Source organism: Eucalyptus grandis, chromosome 6, assembly GCF_016545825.1.
Source record: "Eucalyptus grandis isolate ANBG69807.140 chromosome 6, ASM1654582v1, whole genome shotgun sequence".
Lineage (NCBI taxonomy): Eukaryota > Viridiplantae > Streptophyta > Magnoliopsida > Myrtales > Myrtaceae > Eucalyptus > Eucalyptus grandis.
In genome coordinates this window covers 28,751,462-28,768,967 of record NC_052617.1, presented here as the reverse complement: position 1 = coordinate 28,768,967, position 17,506 = coordinate 28,751,462, and the positions used below count along the sequence as shown (strand labels likewise).

Below are 17,506 nucleotides of genomic sequence, written 5' to 3'. Positions count from 1 at the left end.
AATAAACACTCATTTTATAACAAATTATATAACCCCTTTTTTACTTATCAAATTAAGTGGATTTTTGAGTTAATTGAATGTTTAAGTCAACTGTGTTTGAGATTATTAACCAAGCTTAATTACATTAAGTGCTGAATTTTAATTATCAGCACTTATTTGGATTATCAAGCAGACATTAAAGTTTGATTTTGTGCAATCAATCCTTGAAGTATCTCGATTGTGCAAGAGAATATTGAGTGGTTCGCAAGTGCCACATCATCAGCTGACGTGGCGTGTGCTTATTTACTAATATCCAACTAAATCGTGACACATGGACACTGACGTGGAAATTAAAAAATTAACTTTTCTCTCTTTGACTCTTCATCTTCAACCTCCGCTCCACCTGGGCTTAGCTATCTCCTCCGCCACCGCCGCCGCGATCCTTGAGCCACCGCCCCACCGTGGCCACCATGGAACGCGGCAAAGCCGTTGAACTCATCGCCGGCAGCCATGGACGAGCCAAGTTTCGAGCTCAAAGCCATTGAGCAGCAGACCAGATCTGGCTATTGAGTGACGGTCGGTCGTCGCGTCCAGGCCGACCTTCCCGTCCACCGCCTCTCCGTTGTCCCAACGGCTGAGCCTTGGCCGCAAGCGCTCGTCCACAGAGATGGAGATGCAGAGCAGCGGTCGGCCATGGACGGCCTCTCGTCCACAGATCTGAGCGCCGACCTCCGCGTCCACCTCTCAGTCTCGCAGCCAAGGCTCCACATCCAATCGAACTTCCAGATCTGGAGCCTCGGCCAGGAGCGACGACAGTTCCAGATCTAGACTTCATCGACCTTCGCGTCTCCTCGTCGTCGTCGTGTGTGAGCGAGCTATTGTCGCTCGTGGCCAAGGCTCCAGATCTGGCGCAAATGGAGCTGTTTCTACACAATCATTTTCTATTTCGGTCGTCTCGCGACGAAAAAACCTGCACGCTTTCAGTCCATGGATTTTGTGTTGAGTGGTGGAAGGATTGACCAGCTTTAGCCATGGGTTCTCTTCCGACCAAATCCAGTCCCCTGCTGCCAGACTTGGAAGTGAGGAACCGAGCGGAGGAGACGACCAAGTTGAAGAGATGCGAGACGCCGGCGACTCCGGCGGTGGCAATGGCGGAAGGAGGCGCGGAGGTTGAGCTCGTGGTGGCTGCATATGGAAGAGGAGGAAGAGAGAAGTCCAGTTGGATTTGGGGATTTTTTATTAATTTCTTTATTTCCTTGTCATCGATTATGTGTCAAATTATAATTGGTTAATAGTATAAATAAGCACACGCTACATCAGCCATTGATACGGCAATATTTTCTCTCATCGTGCGGTCTAGGTCTTACTTGTAATTGCTGTCGGGAACTCCCTTAAAATGATGATGTGGTGGTGCCGACGTGGAATATCTTAATTTTTTTGGTCAAAAGTGGAATATCTTAAATGACGTGGCATCTTTTCGGCCCAGACTGTCAAGCGGTACAGAGAAGTGTAAGACGAGCAAAAAGTTTAGGGAATAGTCTCTTACGTTCATATTTTTAAGTTGACATTTTTTTCTTTAACTATGAAATCCACCTAAGAAATTTTGGGCTGAAAAGATGCCATATCAGTAAAAATTCCATGCCACCATCACTACATCAATATATAAAATGGAGCTTTTCTACGACAACTAGCGGTAGGACTTCATTGTTCAAATTAAAATACTTTAATAACTTACAAAAATCAAACTTTGAGATCAAATCATAGAAAAAATGAATCATAAAGAATAAAAATAGATTTAACACATTTGCCCTAGAATGAGCATCCTAACCAGGATAGAATTTCAATTAAGCAATAAATGCACATATGATCGATCAAAATTTGTTCCAATACAAGTTTGATCCTAGAATTAAACTTAATTGGTTTATACAATGGAGACAAAATTGAACTAAGTGCTAGTATGAAACCGAACCAAATCAAACTAATTAGTGTGATGGATTGGATTGGATTGGTGGTTTAATGTCTAATCTAGTTTTGCCTTCAAGTCAATGATTGATTGTGTACAAAATTGAACTAAGTGCTAGTATGAAATCAAACTAAATCAAACTAATTAGTGTGTTGGATTGGATTGGTGCTTTAATCATTAAATGCAGCAAAATTGTGTTCGAATCAATAGAGTAAGTTTGAAAGCCACATGCACCACTCGTCCTCCACTCACCGGCTTTGAAAAAGATAAATACTCACAAATTGTGTTTGACTCAGCTAAATGTAAAAATAGTCAAGAGATTCAAACACTCTAGACCATAAGGATATCTAATCTAATTTTAATAGATGGTTGATCAATTAATTGACAAAACAATCTTGATTTCCAGTCATAAACGTTGTTTAAAACCAAAAAAGAACATTCACAAAATACCAAATAAAACATCAGATCACAAAACCGACGGCCGTTTAAAATTAAATAAGAACATTCGCAAAATACCAAATAAAACATCAGATCACAAGCCTCGGTTCAGCAATGGCTTGAACCGAAGCTACATCAGTCCCTACGATGTCGTTTGGCCCGAAGCAAATAAAACATCAGATCACCAGCAAACCCAACAAAATCGGAGGTACCAATTTCTCGCCGCCGTGAGAGATGGAAGCGGCTTGCTCTCCCTTCAAGGTAGGCTCTGTCCTGTTGCACCTCTCATTCCATTAATGGATGCTGTTCTCATCTTTGAGAGAGAGAAAGAGAGAGAGAGAGAAGATGAGGAGGAGGAACTAGAAAGAGCCGTCAAATTGGTGCATCGAGTTACAGTAATTTCGTTTCACAAAGAAACCCGTAATCTCTCTTGGGTTATAGTTGGAAGTAAAAATGGATTGCTAAGCTTTGTATTGTGCAGATAATCTTGGGCTCTTCTTCGATAGCCCGGAGGAAAATATTGGCTGAAATGGGGTATGAATTCACCATCATGGTAAGATTGTCTCTCATTGACTTTGTTGTTGTTATTGTGATTCGTTGGTATTGTTTGGAAATTTGTTTTAGCTTTCATTTGTTAGTTAGACTGCAGATATTGATGAGAAATCAATCCGGAAGGATAAGCCGGAGGAGTTGGTGATGGCTCTGGCCGAGGCTAAGGTGACGTGATTCTTCAAAATGTTGAATTGGGCCAATTATGTGCTGTTTGATTACTGAGAATGTTATGGATGTGTCATCATTATACTCCCTAAGATTTAATAGTCAAGCTACCAGTGATGAAGTGACTCTTCAGTTTAACATAGCATAATATGTTAGGAGGAGGTTCTTAGTCCTCAGCCTTGCCTAAATTCCAGTTTCTGGTTCTTTTGCATAGGAATGAATTAGTGTAGTTTGGGTTTGTGATCTCTTCCATTGATTGCGTTGGAGTTTCATCACAGGCCAATGCTATCACATCCAAAGTACAACAGATAAATAGCCAAGAGAAGGATTCTGAACCAATAATTTTGATTGCAGCAGACACAGTACATCTTTCCTACACTTTGTTGTCAAATTTCCTTATATGAATCCTTTCAATTGGTCAACTACCTAGCGCCATCTATGGATTTTGAGGATACATTGATTTATTACTATATAACTTAATATTAGTTTTCACTCTCTTTTCTTTTCACGCTTTGATGGTTCACAGCTTTTGAGATTAATTTTTCTTCTAATAAACAAGTTGGGTTTAGGAGACTGGAAGTAGGAATTAACCCCCTTGACCTTGGATGTCAATAAGGGAGGACCAGAAACGGGCCAATTGTTTTTCCTGAAAGCTGAGATGTACCTTGGCAAGGTGAAACCATCATACAGTCTTTTTATCTATTTGAGGTCTCTTCTAAATGCCATGGCCTGAGTTGCATTCTGAACCTTTTGACCTCATACAGAAATAATAAGCAAATCCTTTCCTTGAACAAATTAACTACAGATTGTACTCTGGTCTGTGGACTGGACACCTGGTTATAGGAATTCTTTGGCCGTGAATGTCCTGGTTACTCTCTTATGGTCACAAGCTGCAACCAGTGCTGAATGATATCGACATTGGGTATAGTTGATTGCGTAAATATGTTGCATTGTTTAGATGGCAGTTCGGTGATCTCACTAAGTTGAATGATTTGTTTGTCATTGTGCTTCGATTATATTGGCGATCGCAGTGTGATGTAACTCAGGTGCTTACTTCCTTTCGTGGAACCTCTTGTCAGGCAGAGGCCATCTCTCAGAAGATACCTCTTGGTGACTACATTAAGGATGCTGATCCCACATTACTTATAACTTCAGATCAAGTAAAAGTCCTTTTTTTGTTATTGTGTTGTATATTTGACCAACTCATTTAATGTCGATATTTGGTCTGTCTACAATATTAGAAGAACTTATACATTCACATATTATTTGGAAAATTTTGTTGAGTAACTATCTATTAATTTCCTAAAGCACCTTGTATCCTCAAACATAGATGGCTGTCCTGGGTGGTGATAAAACATATTCTTTTCCTTAAGTGGAAATTCTTCTCTAGAAACAGCTTGCTTTGTGTTTTTTCTTACTGTGAATTTGATCTGGAGGTGGTTGTCTATGGAGATGCTGTTAGGGAAAAACCATCCAGTAAGGAAGAAGCACGAGAATTTTTGAAAGGTTTGCTTACAATGTTTCAATCCACTTCATCATTGATGCCCTTTTCCATGACCATATAATCTAAACCAAATAGGTTGCAGGATATTCTGGTGGACATGCTGCAACTGTTGGATCTGTTCTTGTTTTGAATCTCAAAACTGGAAGTAGAAAAGGAGAATGGGATCGTGTGGAGGTACTTTCTCTCTCCTTCTCATGGAGAAAAGAAATGTAGGCAATTCTGATTTGAGTGTTTCAACCAGTATTTAGTAACCCAGACCCCGATTCAACTAGCTATAGATGCAGCTTTTGATATGGTTTTTTTGGCTGCTTCTGATCGCTTCAACAGATGCTGAACACCATTTTGGTTAGATCTCCAGTACAGTATGGAAACATTAATTTTGACCTTATGATTTTGGGCCAACAGGGTATGAAGTTTTTTTGAAGCTGAACAAGTGACAAGTTTCTGTTATCCAAATGGCTGGCTAACTAAGTCTACAATTTGTATTACCTGTTGATGCAACTTTTTGATTGAGCTAATATTATTATAGAAGCAGTTGTCTGCTGATTTCCTGCTAAAAACTTCTCGTAAGCATGTGTAGACTTATTGTGTAATGTGTTGCTTCACTGTGCTTTATTTACTGCCTGATGTTGATCAAGATTGCTTTGGAGGTCTAGCTTTTGATCTTCTGCTGGTGACTGGAGAGATCTCTGGGTTATTTTATATCAAATTGTGTTTGTTGTATAAAAATAGAGCAAGCTTTCAATCTGATTTTTTTTGCAATTTTACAAGAGTATAAATTATAGAGCTCTTTTGAGTCAACAGTACTCAAGCTTCTTTAGAAGCTCCTGCTATTTCATCATTTTTTCTTTAAAATGAAATTGTTGCTCCAGTATGTGCTACTGAAACTTGTTTCCTGCATTGTGAAGTGAGAAGGGCCTGTGTTGTTCTGTGAAATGATAGGGATTTCATTTAGCTTGTGTTTCTTCAATGGTGATCTTTATGATGTTGATAGAGTTATACACAAAAGTTAAATTTGTAGTCCCACAATGATAAACTATTTAACAATTTTGTGATACTGCACTGCAGATCTTCTTTCATGAAATACCAGATGAGATCATTGAGAAAATGGTGAAGAATGTTCCCTTCTTTTTGTAACGTTATCCTTTCATCTGACCAAATCTTGGTTTGTGATTACATGGCGAACTAATAAGATTCATATTCTCTTGTGGTACAGGTAGAGGAAGGAATTGTGCTTAATGTTGCTGGGGGACTAATTATTGAACATCCATTGATATTGCCTTACGTGAAGCAAGTGGTTGGTTTACTTATCTCTGTAATTTAACAATTGCACAGCAATGTCAACAATAATGTTGTGGCATCACCATTCATAATACACAATACAAGAGGCAAGAGATTAATTAAGAGATGATAAGTGCAATTTCAATGGATCCTTCACAACTTATTTTGGTTAGTTTTGTTTTCTTATTGAATAGCCCTTATCTAGTGGTTTTCCTTAACTATAGTCCATCAGCTCTGTAGAAATCAAGCACTGTATGGTTGTAGACTTCTAGATTTGGAGAATGCAATAGTTTGCTTCTTTCTTAGGTAGTGCTTCATCGTTCAGAGATCATTATGAAACTGTTGGCTAACTGTTACACTGTTCAAAAGAAAAAGGATGAAGGGAGGCTGGTCTTGATTGAAGTACACAACCCTGAGTTGCTGGCTTCCAAAGACTAAGTGATGGTTTTGCATGCATTTAGTCTAGTCTGCTTATGAAGTTCATCTTCATCTCTACAGCAGGCTAACACTACTAGCTGGTGATGTTCGTTTGCAGGTAGGAACAACTGATAGCGTCATGGGACTCCCCAAAGCTCTCACCGAGAAACTCATTAAGGAAGTGTTGTGAATCCGATCACAACACTTTCTATTGACCTTCCTTATATTGATGTTTCCTTAAAGATGCTACTGTTGGTCTCTTATGAGAATGGTTGTCAGCTCAATTACCTAAAAGGCTAAAACTACATTGCACCAACTCCAACTTTAAACTTGGTGGTTTGCTTTCCTTGCTTTTTGGTTTCTCTTATGTTGGAAGACACTGTTACCTCGCCACATTCTTCAGTTATATGTAGAATATGATATTGAGACACATCCTAATCATTTTCTAGCTCTAGGCTCACAAGTTCTATCTGGTTCACGGTTGAATAAATTCCTCAATCCGAGAATATTCAGTATGTTTTTTTTTTTTTTTTTTTGGTCGAATTGGTATGTTGGGTGGACATAGTTAAAATATGAAGAGACTCCAGTAATGTGGAGGTGTCAAATTAGACCACTTGCCTTCCTCCTCAAGATTTCAATAAATTTCATTTATAAATGACTCTAAAGTAGCCTACACAAAAATCTCAGGACCGACTCAGATAGAAAATATGGTGCCTTTTTTCGGACATTTGAAGGCCGTTGAAACCAGGTTTCAGCGAAAGGAGTCTTTTCACGTTCTATTTTTGGGTTGATTCACATCGTACACCTATTATTTGTACAGTTTCAATTGTCTCCTGAATTGACCTGTCACTCTTCGGCTGGTACCTAAAATATTTTGTAAGCAGAGGCCAGCGAACCATCAGATGACCAGTTAATTGTGGACAGCGAAACCTCTCACTCGAAACATATACCTAACGGTCAACGCACCGGTTGCGGGACCACCCCTAAAACCAAAGTGAAAAAAAAAACCGTTGGTTGCTGTCTCTCTTTCAGGCTATGGCTGCACTGACTTCTAGCGAGTTGGATGTAGAAAAGCGGGGAGAAAAACATGTAAAATGTGAGTGATATTACGCCAGAGCAATCATAAAGATGAATCACATCCTAAGTTAGGAGTCCTAACTTTGGTTGAAATCCATTTGCTGTATGTATGTATGTATGTATGTATGTATGTATGTATGTATGTATTGCCAAATACAAATAAAAGTATCGGGACTCTATTCAATGATGAGCAGAAGCGGCAAGACAACTCCATCAAAACTTCCTTTCTTCAGATTCACTAACAATCCAGTCTTCCCTCAAGTGACAGATACAATATAATCGATGCCGAAACACCAGACGAGTTCTTTTAAAGATACGGCTCTGAAGAGTTGACTTAATGAAGCCATGAAAGCAATACAGTCGGAAAGTGGCTGCCGGGCAAAGAAAATGCCTGCATTTATACGGAAAGTGATTGTACATCTTGCTTCCCCTCAGAGAATGTGCCAAATCCCAATGCTGGGGAATGCGGAGATTGTCTCTTCAAAAAAGAGAGAAAGGGAGGACAGCAACCCAAGAGGAAAGGAGACCATCATCATCTGAAGGACCTTTGAATTTCTTCTAAAGTTCTTCCTTTAGTCTCAGGCACATAAAGAGAAACAAACGCCACAGTAAAAGCGCTAACAACCATATATATTGTGAAGGTACCTGTTTATGATGTAGGATAGCCAAGTCAAATAACTTAGAAAATAGAAAAAATGCATGTGTGCGCTATCTATCTAGAGAGAGAGAGAGAGAGAGAGAGACCTCCGGTGCTCCAAGTCAAAAGCAAATTTGCTGTCATGGTGACCACCCAAGAGCATAACCAGTTGGCAAGTGTGGCAATACTCCCAGCTAAGCCTTTAATATTGACCGGAAGAATCTGCGTTCACCAGAAGAATAACCTCAAATTTAGTGGCAACAAGATCACAATTCCTTTAATACGAAAATGAAAAGTAGCTATCTTCCCCGTGGAGGTTCTCTCCCCACACCCACACAAGATGAACAGATTCCTTCATCCTATCATTCACAACATCAGATTACTGCACAAAGTAACATCTAAGCCAGCACTTCATAAGCGGGGCTCACTAGGTTGTGTTTATTCTATCATGAAAGTCAAGATGAAAGATCCTGGACTCTCCCTTTGCCTAAAAGGGATACTGGGAAACTTAACCTAGTCCAGCCAAAAAGGAAGGACATAAAAATTGTAGGCTGCATAATTTAAGTTCAAACTTTTAAACCTTCTGAGTATGCTTACAAACATGATGACTCAAGTTCCTCTTGCTTCCATTCTTTTTGAAGAGTATTTTTTTTTGTTGACCATGAAATTATGGTTGTAGGTCATGCATGTCTGGCTCAACAAACAAACAGCAAAGTGGAACAACTTCCTTCTGTGCAAAACCAAACTGTCGTTTCAAGCGAATGATTATGCCAGTTCTAACAAGATCAGATTTGATCCGAGTGATATTACCTCTGACATTATAACCCATGGTATGGCTCCAATTCCTAGCGAGAATGCAACTACCATAGCCTGCCATGAAGACAGAGATAGGAAAGTGTTACTATGCCTCCCCATGTTTTCAATGAGCATATGGGACATGTATCTACCAGCTTCGACCATAGTGACTTACCACAACCCCAACCACTGACAAGATGCTAAAAATATTATGGAGACTAGAACTCTCTGATACGGAGTCCTGTAATAATCAAGAAGAAACCCTTGATGAGAAATTTTCCAAACGCTTCTAAAGGCTATATTCTTAGGTTGAGCACAAAGAGCAAACTACAGTATTACCGTCACATAGAAGGACACTGCAACCAAAAGAAGGCTAGCAGTCATCCCAGCTGAGGAAACCTGAAATAGACAGTCATTAATCCTTTGCTAGAGCAGGAAATACCAAAAACTGAAAGGTTTGTGACATTTACAATAAGTAGAAGCCGGCGGCCTGCTTTATCCACCAACCAAGTAGTAACTCCAGTTGCAATAACCTAAAAGCCATATCATCCCTTAATCACCTTAATCATGCCTTAGGAAGATAATCTATTATGGTTGAAATCTCCAATCACAAAATGTAAAGGCCCATTGATAGCCTACTTATGTTCTACCTGAACAGCACCAACTCCAACTGTTGCTAAATTGCTTGATGTAACCCCTATTTGAGACAGAAGCAAACACCAAGGAAATTAGAGTGCGATGCTTACTGATAGGATAAGTTTTTACAGAGGAAGATACTTAACTTGCTTGCTTGAAAAACTCAACACAAACAATAAACATAGCAGACAGCCACAGGGTAGTCAGCATGGATAAACTTATTGTCTATGACCTAATTTAAAAGCTAGTTCCACTAATAATTCTTATTCACAACGATCTGAAGAAAGGGAATGCAACATGCTTACCAGCATCTTCAAAAATGGTACTAGAATAGAATAAAACCCCATTTATCCCACTAAGCTGTTGCAGGATAAGCAAACCAATCCCAACCTGCAGATCAAATTTGTGGAAGACAATTAGCCTTTGATGCTTAACATGGCAAAAGACACGAAGGAAAGATAAATTTCCGGAAAGTGTTTACCATCAATGGGAACCAATATCTTCTTTGTTTGAGCTCTGAAAATCGAATGGTAGTTCTTCTGCTGCTTGAGGCGACAGCTCTCTGTGAAAGACCAAGGAAAGCCCATGTAATTCATTAAACAGGTGCACCCATGCAACAAGCATTAAAGTAAATGAACTAGGTGTAGCATCAGCTTGCATGCTCAGAATGAACTCGTTTGGAAGGAGGCTACTACATCTCAAGTTTTCAATCACAACTGCAAATACAAATGAAAAATTAACTCAACACTACCTTGATCTCATTCACTTCAAGTGAAATATCAGTATCAAAGCCTCGAAGAACTTGCAAAGAAGCTTCAAATTCTTCTGTCATGCCCATTTTAGCCTGTATTTGATATATGAATCCGGAATGAGCTAAGACAAAACTTAAACTAGAATTGCAGAATGATCTTACTGAACAGAGTTTACCAGCCAGCGGGGGGATTCTGGGATGAAGAACAGACCAGGTATCAATATTGTACATGGCAATATTCCTGTGAATGTAACCAATAGAGTAATATATAAAAAATACAAGAAGAAGATGGTCAAGTCTTTGTGAATAGTTTGACTGTATTAAAATATTCATCTCATCTCTTCTATTCTCGGGAAACAAAGAATGAAGACTAAGGAACATGAAATTTTCATCTCGATCATTCTAACATTGCTCAAGTACTCAAAACATAGGGCCTCTATTTCTCTCAAGCTTTTGTATTCTCAAGTATTGACTCCACATCCACATTCAGTTTAGTTCTCCTTAAAATAGCTACAAAACCAGGTTCAATTGTGTCAATTGTATCAAGATGCTGCTTTTTAACTCTAAATGATTGCTCAAGTTGTAGTTATATTTGTTCAAGATGTGGATCAAGATCAACATGCCCACACGTTCTCTCAAGCTTGCCCCAAAAGCAAAAAAATGTGTGCCTTGGTACTCACAGCATGCGCATGAAACAGAAGGCTGCCATTCCTAGCTAGGATCAGTTGGGTACTCAAAAACATGTGATATCATTATGCTAATTTGAGTTACAAATGGAATTTCAAATAAGATGAGCCATGGCAATTGGAAGTGACATTTAGTGCAAATTTAACCTCTGAGAGATGCAAAAGCAACAATTGAAGAAACCAATACGATTTCATAATACTTTTGAGACAGAGGAAACTTCTAACACGACGCTATCAAGCAAAGAAGGAAATTGGAGGAGGTAGATTTGTTTTTTATTCGATCACACCTAGTGGTTTTCTTTAATCTGGAAATATCTCTGCTTTATGAAGAGTGCACCTAACAAAATACAATGACTCTGACTTTGCAAGAAACAAGAATTTTAGCCGATCATTGCAAATTAAGGATTTCATCTAAAAACTCTATTTTATTTACTAAGATAATTACAGGATTTTCTCAACCAACTAATGAAATAACAATAGATAAAAAGAAAATATGCACTTAACAACTATGAATTAGCTTTACCTAAAACAGCAAGTATCCTCCACTCGACAAAAAGTCCCAGCAGATAAGCCAGCATTATCCCGATAGTAACTGATAGCTAAAAACACACAAATCACGCTGTTACTACCTGTAGACTCGGCCTTTTTCAGGAAGAAAATCTCAATTAGTGATCAAGCAATCCCAACCTGATTCACTGAGCCCAAGCTTCCTCTCATGTTCTGAGGTGCAATTTCAGCTATATATACAGGCACCTATGGATATTAAAATAGGTGGCATCATCACTTTTCTCATTCTTTAATTGACTATAAAAGATACACACTAGAGCAGAATAGAATGTACCGTATAAGAAATTATGCCCACACCGAAGCCTTCTAGCAATCTTCCCATGTACAGAAAAGAAGAATCCTAAAAGAACATTGTAAATGTCAGGCTCAAGCACTTCCCTTCTAGATGCCACAACATCTGGCATAGATAGTTAAATACAAAAACTCACTTTGGCAAAGGAAATGGCAAGCCATCCAATGATATTTGGGATGGAAGCAATCATCAGAGACTGCAGTTGACAACATACAGTAAACCTCCATCACATTAGTCAGAACAAGCAAATCTTACTGCAAAAGTGCAATGTTGACAAAGAAAAGCTAATCAACAAATTCAACCCAACCCCTTTTCGTCCAATATACTCTGCAATCTGACCGCTGGCTATTGCCCCAACCATAGCTCCTACATTTGATAACGAACCAAACCAGGAGAACTGCCCAGAATCCGATTAGCCGCTGTACTCAAGAAAACCCAATACAAATTTGAGATAGAGAGTTGAGAGATTCACACCTCTGAGACGGTAAGACCAAGATCCTCTACGATTGCAGATTGGGTAGGCGATGAGTAACCCGACTGTTTATAAGCAATCAACACTCAGATAAGAACATCAACAGCTACTAATGTTCAGTCAAACGAAATGAGTTCAAAAGCAATGCCAATTTTTGAAGTTACCCATCCTCATTTGCTCTTGACCAGAGCTGATTTCATTGTTTGACAATCAAGAGAAAGGGGCTTTTCACAGTGTGTAGTAGTGCTTTTGCAATCGTGCTCGAGTGACCGAACGGGCAAAGAAATCGACAAAGACAGATTGAGAAAGCTGCTTACAGTGAAGCCGAACTGAATAGGACCCAAAGCAACGATTAAGACGCAGGCAACAACCGATATGGAGCTCTCGCGAATTGCCTGAGAAGAGCCCAACATGCTGGATTGCCTGGAGCCCATCCGATACCAACTTCCCGTGTGCAAGAAGGGCTTCCTAAGATCCCTCCCCTCTTCATTCTCCTCTCTGAAGCTCATGTTTTCCCGCAAACTCCCGACACTGGAGGGACGAATCGAAGATCCCAGCACTCAATCTCCAAGACTGCACTGTATCTGTTCGCCGAAATGCCCGTACGAGGAACAGAGAAGAATGTATCGAAAAAGAAATGCCCGTGCGAGGAACAGAGAAGAATGTATCGAAAAAGATAAACTAGGATGGACGGAAAATTGGTAGGGGAGAGCCGACAATGGGAAACAGTGAAAGAACGGGAGTAGACAAGGAAGTGGTTTTTCTTTTGTTTTTAATGATAGGGCAAAAATAGTCATCGAACACCTAAGGGTCGACGTGCTGTATGTAGCAGCTGGCATGTCGTGTCGTTGTCATCCATCTCTCCTCGAGCTCTCGCCACTGATACGCACATCTGGCAATCCCGCGACCTCCACATTTTGTATTTCTACTGTTTATTGCTTATGAGCTGGACCACCTTTGGAGGATTAGGAGGCTCATCTGTCCTTCCGTTTCTATATCAATCCTTAACAAGGGGATTAAAATCTTCCCTTTTTCTGTTTCTGTTGATCCTCAAGTCTATGAAGTCCCCACCAACTGTTCGGAACCCCGTTCGGGGGGTTCTCTTTTCTTGTCACTTCGTTTGGTTCCTTAGATATTTTATTTTGTTGCGCTGTAATATAGACATTTTTCAAACGTCAACTGGTGTCTAGACCAGCTTCTGCACACTGTAGCTATTGATATTATACATTTATGATCTTACTATCAAGTGTTCCCCACATAAAGAGATAAGCGACCTTCTCTATAAGATAATGAAAACCTTTCTCTATCCCCTAACTAAAATATAGATAAGTGATTGTTAACACAAATTGGACAGATTGACACACCGAGACTTAAAAAGAAAAAAAGAGTTAATATCATTAAAAAAAAAACTCAAAATCAATATATTCGTGATCAATTTACTCTTCATTAGTTTAAGTTAAATTTTACCATTAAATTATTGAGTTGAATAATACATGGTAATTAACGGATATACTAGTTCGAGGATTTATCATTTAGATTATTGAGTTGAATAATACATGGTAATTAACAGATATACTAGTTCGAGGATTTATCATTTGTTTATTGCAAATATACCATTTTGTGATTTTTCATGATATTGACCCAATTTGATGAAAATTAATGTAGGGTAAATTGATCATAAATGTATATTCTTTTAAAATTTTTATTGGTCAAAAAAATAATTCTAGATAAATTTGTTATAAGTGTATTAATTTAAGATTTTTTTATAGCACTAATCCAAAGATAAAAAGCTAGAGAGAAGCGACAAGGGGCCCTCGCAAGTTCCAACAAGCTTCGTCGATAGGTAAGGCAGCAAAACCATTCCCCCCAAGCCTCATTTTTTTTTTTTTTTTTGTCTAATATGGTGCTTTCATTCATTCATAAACAACGAGAATTACAAGAAAACAATAGATAAGTCTCCGAACATAAAATTTCCAAGAGTGGTAAGGAAGGAAAAGACATCCAATTTTGAGGAAGAGTTTTAGTCCAGTGAGCCTTGGCTAGCCAATGTCCGGCCTTGTTGGCCTCCCTAGGCCTTTGTTTTTCTGCTACTTCTTCCCCCCCCCTTTTTTTTTTTTTTTTTTTTATCTCTTTCATGTTAGTCCATCTTAAATTTTCTTATATAAAATAATATGGCTAATATCACCAAGAACCGTAAATTCATACATTTACCTCCAAAATATTTTGTGTAGGCAAAAAATCTTGAACTGGTATATCCATATCACATTTAGATACTTATGAAATGCATCACTTTAGGGTAAATGTGGCACGAGTATATCGGTTTGAAATTTTTATAATATAAAATTAGTTCAGAGTAAATGTGGTGTGGGTGTACTAATTTAGGGTAAATGTGGCACGGATATACCAATTCGAGAGTTTTTATGACATAAAAATTAATTTTAGATAAATACGGTATGGATATACTAGTTTAAATTTTTGTGATATTAAACATAATAGTATCCGAATCTTCTATTTGACTGGTCCTCCTGAATGCAAATAAACGTCTCGTCCATAAAAATTGGGTAAAATTCTTCCATCATGATGGCATGTGTTGATCCCATGTTTTCATATTAACTTGGTCTATTCAGCGACGATATGGCATGCTACGTGAATGTTTTCTTCTATATAGAACATTGAAATATTAACATGAATAAAAAAAGGGAAAATTATTCAAAAAATCTTAAATCTATTGTACTTTTACCAATTTAGTCTTAAACCTTTTAATTTTGTCAATTAAGTTCTAAACATTTTCGCCTTTTGCCAATTAAGTCCATCCAGCTAATTTGGACGCCGATGCTGAAGTAGACAATTTTTTTTTAATTTCTTAATATTTTTTTGAATTTTAAAATTATTTTTTTGTTTTTAATTTATTTTTTTCTCCATTTAAAAAAAAATTCTTTCCTTTTTTTTTTCCTCTGGCTAGTCGCCCAACCTTCAGTGACTGGCCAAAGGCCACAATCGGTGAGGGTTGGCCTTGCTAGCCTCGAGCAAGACTCACCCTCGCCAAGTCCAGCGAGGTCAAGCTTTGCTAAAGGCTCATGAGGGTTAGGCTTGCGGGCCTTAGGTGAGGTGGCCCCCGCCGAGATTTGGCGAGGGGCGACCTAGTGGGCTATGAGCAAGGCTCACTCTCGCCGGATCTCATCGGATCTTAGCCTGAGGCCCGTGAGGCCGACCCTCGCTAGCCTTTGGTGAGGGCGAGCCCCGCCTGAGGATGGTGAGGTCGCCCCTTGCCAAATCCCGGCAAGGGTGACCTTGCCTGAGGCCGAGGAGGCCGACCCTCACCGGTCGTGGCCTTTGGCCGGTCGCAATCTCGGACCGGCTAGAGGAATAAAAGGAAAAAAAAAAAAAAGGAAAAAAAGAAATTAAGAATACAAAAAAAAAAATATATATATATATATATATAAAAAAATAAAATTTTGTTCATGTTAGCGCTAGCGGTGTCATATAGGATGATCGGTGTCCACGTCAGCAAATTCTGGTGCCAAATAGATTTAATTGGTAAAATCGAAAGGTTTATGACTAAATTGGTAAAAGTATAATAAATTTAAGACTTTTTGAATAATTTTTCCATAAAAAAATAATAGTTAAGTTCACCGGTCTAATTCAAAGAAAAAAATGTACACAAACGACGTCAATCAGCAAAAAATTAGGTCACAATTGCTAATCGAGATAGCTACGTGAATGAAAATCTTATATCTGTGAATTTTGAATTGGAGATCAAATTGGTTAGTAAGCCTTAGAAAGATATACGCATATCTATTTAATAAGCCGTATTATAAAAAAAATAAAAAATTCAAGTAAGATTCATAGCATAACAGTGAAAAAGAAATCTTAATTTCAAGTATACGTAGCGATATCTTTACATCTAAAGGTATTGCTTCCCGTTGACTTATGAATCCAGGAAAACATGTAAATATAAGCCCTAAAAGTGATATCATTATAATTGAATTGAAATTTGTAAAATTCACTTTTTTTTTTTTTATAGTTATCAAAATACAACATCATTGACTAAAAAAACAACAACAAAATATGCAACATTTGATATTTACATACAAGAAATTATGAAATCGATTGAATCAGGCAAGCATCAAATTGTATTAGCAAGGAAATCAAGAGATTCATATGCAATTTGATAGACTACATGTTCACCTAAAATCAAATCGAAGATCAAACCACAAATCAACCAATTTTGAGAGTTATGATTTTAGGGGAAAAGCACTAAAAAGTCCTAAAGTTATTATATTAGTACAAATTCAGCTATAAATATTTCAGTTGAAGCAATTTAGTCTAACCTTTTGTACTTGTACCAATCGAGTTTATCTAGCCAATTTTGATCGGAAATAGTTGATAATTGAAATGTTTATGACTGAATTGGTTCAAATATAATAGCTTTAGACCTTTTTAAATACTTATTCCATGATTTGGGCACCATCCTTGCTGGTATATAATATTTGTGTTGTCTTCTTATGTGTGACAATGACTCATGGATTCCTCCACCGTCTCTGTCCCCACATTCTACTCATAGATTCTAAATCAAACTACCGAACTTACTTTGGGAATTAATGTGCTTATAGACAATGAGGTTCTGATAAATTTAGTGATTGCATTGTCACTTTTTGTATGAAAAAGATCCAATGCCTCCAGATTTAGGTGGTCTAATCTCTTGCAATCGGCTTTTTTTTTTTTTTTTAAAGTCCAGAGAAATGGACAATTTTTTCCCACAAAAATATACATTATTCCACAAAGATGAAGAAGCTCTAAAAGGGAGGAAGAATTGCAACGAGAATTGCCTGGTGTTTCGATTGAATGGTTGGACTCTACGTAGTTTGGTGTTGGTTGGTTGCGGTTCTCAGAGAGGTGACACTTCCTAGTTCCTTGAAAAGCACCCTAAAGGAAACATTTGTTTCGGTTCCAGGCCATCAAAAGAATGCACCAGAAGTGCTTAAAGTCACGAGAGTTTCAAAATTTGTTTCTTATAAGGGCATAATGGGAAATTCGGTGAAAGAGCCGAGGGTACTCGTGCTAATTTTGCCTTTAATGACCATTGCAATTTCATTGTCAAAACAGCTCAGCCTTTTCGGCAAACCTGTGCCAAACTTGCCAAATTTATCACCTTTTCGCCCTTTCGGTGGCTTAAAAAAAAAGACCCTTAACTTATTATTATTATTATTTTTAAATATTATTATTATTATTATTATTATTATTATTATTATTATTATTATTATTATTATTTTATTTTATTTTATTATTTTAAT

General features: G+C 38.1%; 2 protein-coding genes across 5 annotated transcripts; one reads left to right on the top strand and one right to left on the bottom strand.

Moving 5' to 3' along the window:
• Positions 1–2,484: 2,484 nt before the first annotated feature.
• On the top strand, positions 2,485–6,762 carry LOC104449017 (7-methyl-GTP pyrophosphatase). 3 transcript variants are annotated; one of them, XM_010063005.3, is made up of 10 exons: positions 2,485–2,641; positions 2,862–2,933; positions 3,023–3,097; positions 3,376–3,459; positions 4,177–4,257; positions 4,534–4,603; positions 4,684–4,775; positions 5,670–5,711; positions 5,818–5,898; positions 6,418–6,753. In XM_010063005.3, the coding sequence occupies exons 1-10, from the start codon at positions 2,615–2,617 to the stop codon at positions 6,487–6,489; spliced, it is 696 nt and encodes a 231-aa protein (XP_010061307.2). In that variant the 5' UTR covers positions 2,485–2,614; the 3' UTR covers positions 6,490–6,753. The 3 variants fall into 3 exon arrangements, with proteins under 3 accessions (XP_010061307.2, XP_010061309.1, XP_010061308.2); XM_010063007.3 differs by lacking the exon at positions 3,376–3,459 and having other exon boundaries at positions 6,418–6,762; XM_010063006.3 differs by lacking the exon at positions 4,177–4,257.
• A 774-nt stretch (positions 6,763–7,536) lies between these two features.
• LOC104449016 (sugar transporter ERD6-like 6) lies at positions 7,537–13,048 on the bottom strand. 2 transcript variants are annotated; one of them, XM_039315224.1, is made up of 19 exons: positions 12,858–13,048; positions 12,530–12,816; positions 12,215–12,277; positions 12,048–12,137; positions 11,877–11,936; positions 11,723–11,788; positions 11,569–11,634; positions 11,405–11,480; positions 10,372–10,436; positions 10,196–10,288; positions 9,926–10,006; positions 9,750–9,834; positions 9,459–9,505; positions 9,279–9,341; positions 9,148–9,207; positions 8,984–9,049; positions 8,824–8,883; positions 8,121–8,235; positions 7,537–8,021 (listed from the first exon to the last, which is right to left on the bottom strand). In XM_039315224.1, the coding sequence occupies exons 2-19, from the start codon at positions 12,719–12,721 to the stop codon at positions 7,909–7,911; spliced, it is 1,461 nt and encodes a 486-aa protein (XP_039171158.1). In that variant the 5' UTR covers positions 12,722–12,816; positions 12,858–13,048; the 3' UTR covers positions 7,537–7,908. The 2 variants fall into 2 exon arrangements, with proteins under 2 accessions (XP_039171158.1, XP_039171157.1); XM_039315223.1 differs by having other exon boundaries at positions 12,530–12,835; positions 12,877–13,047.
• Between the last annotated feature and the right edge of the window lie 4,458 nt (positions 13,049–17,506).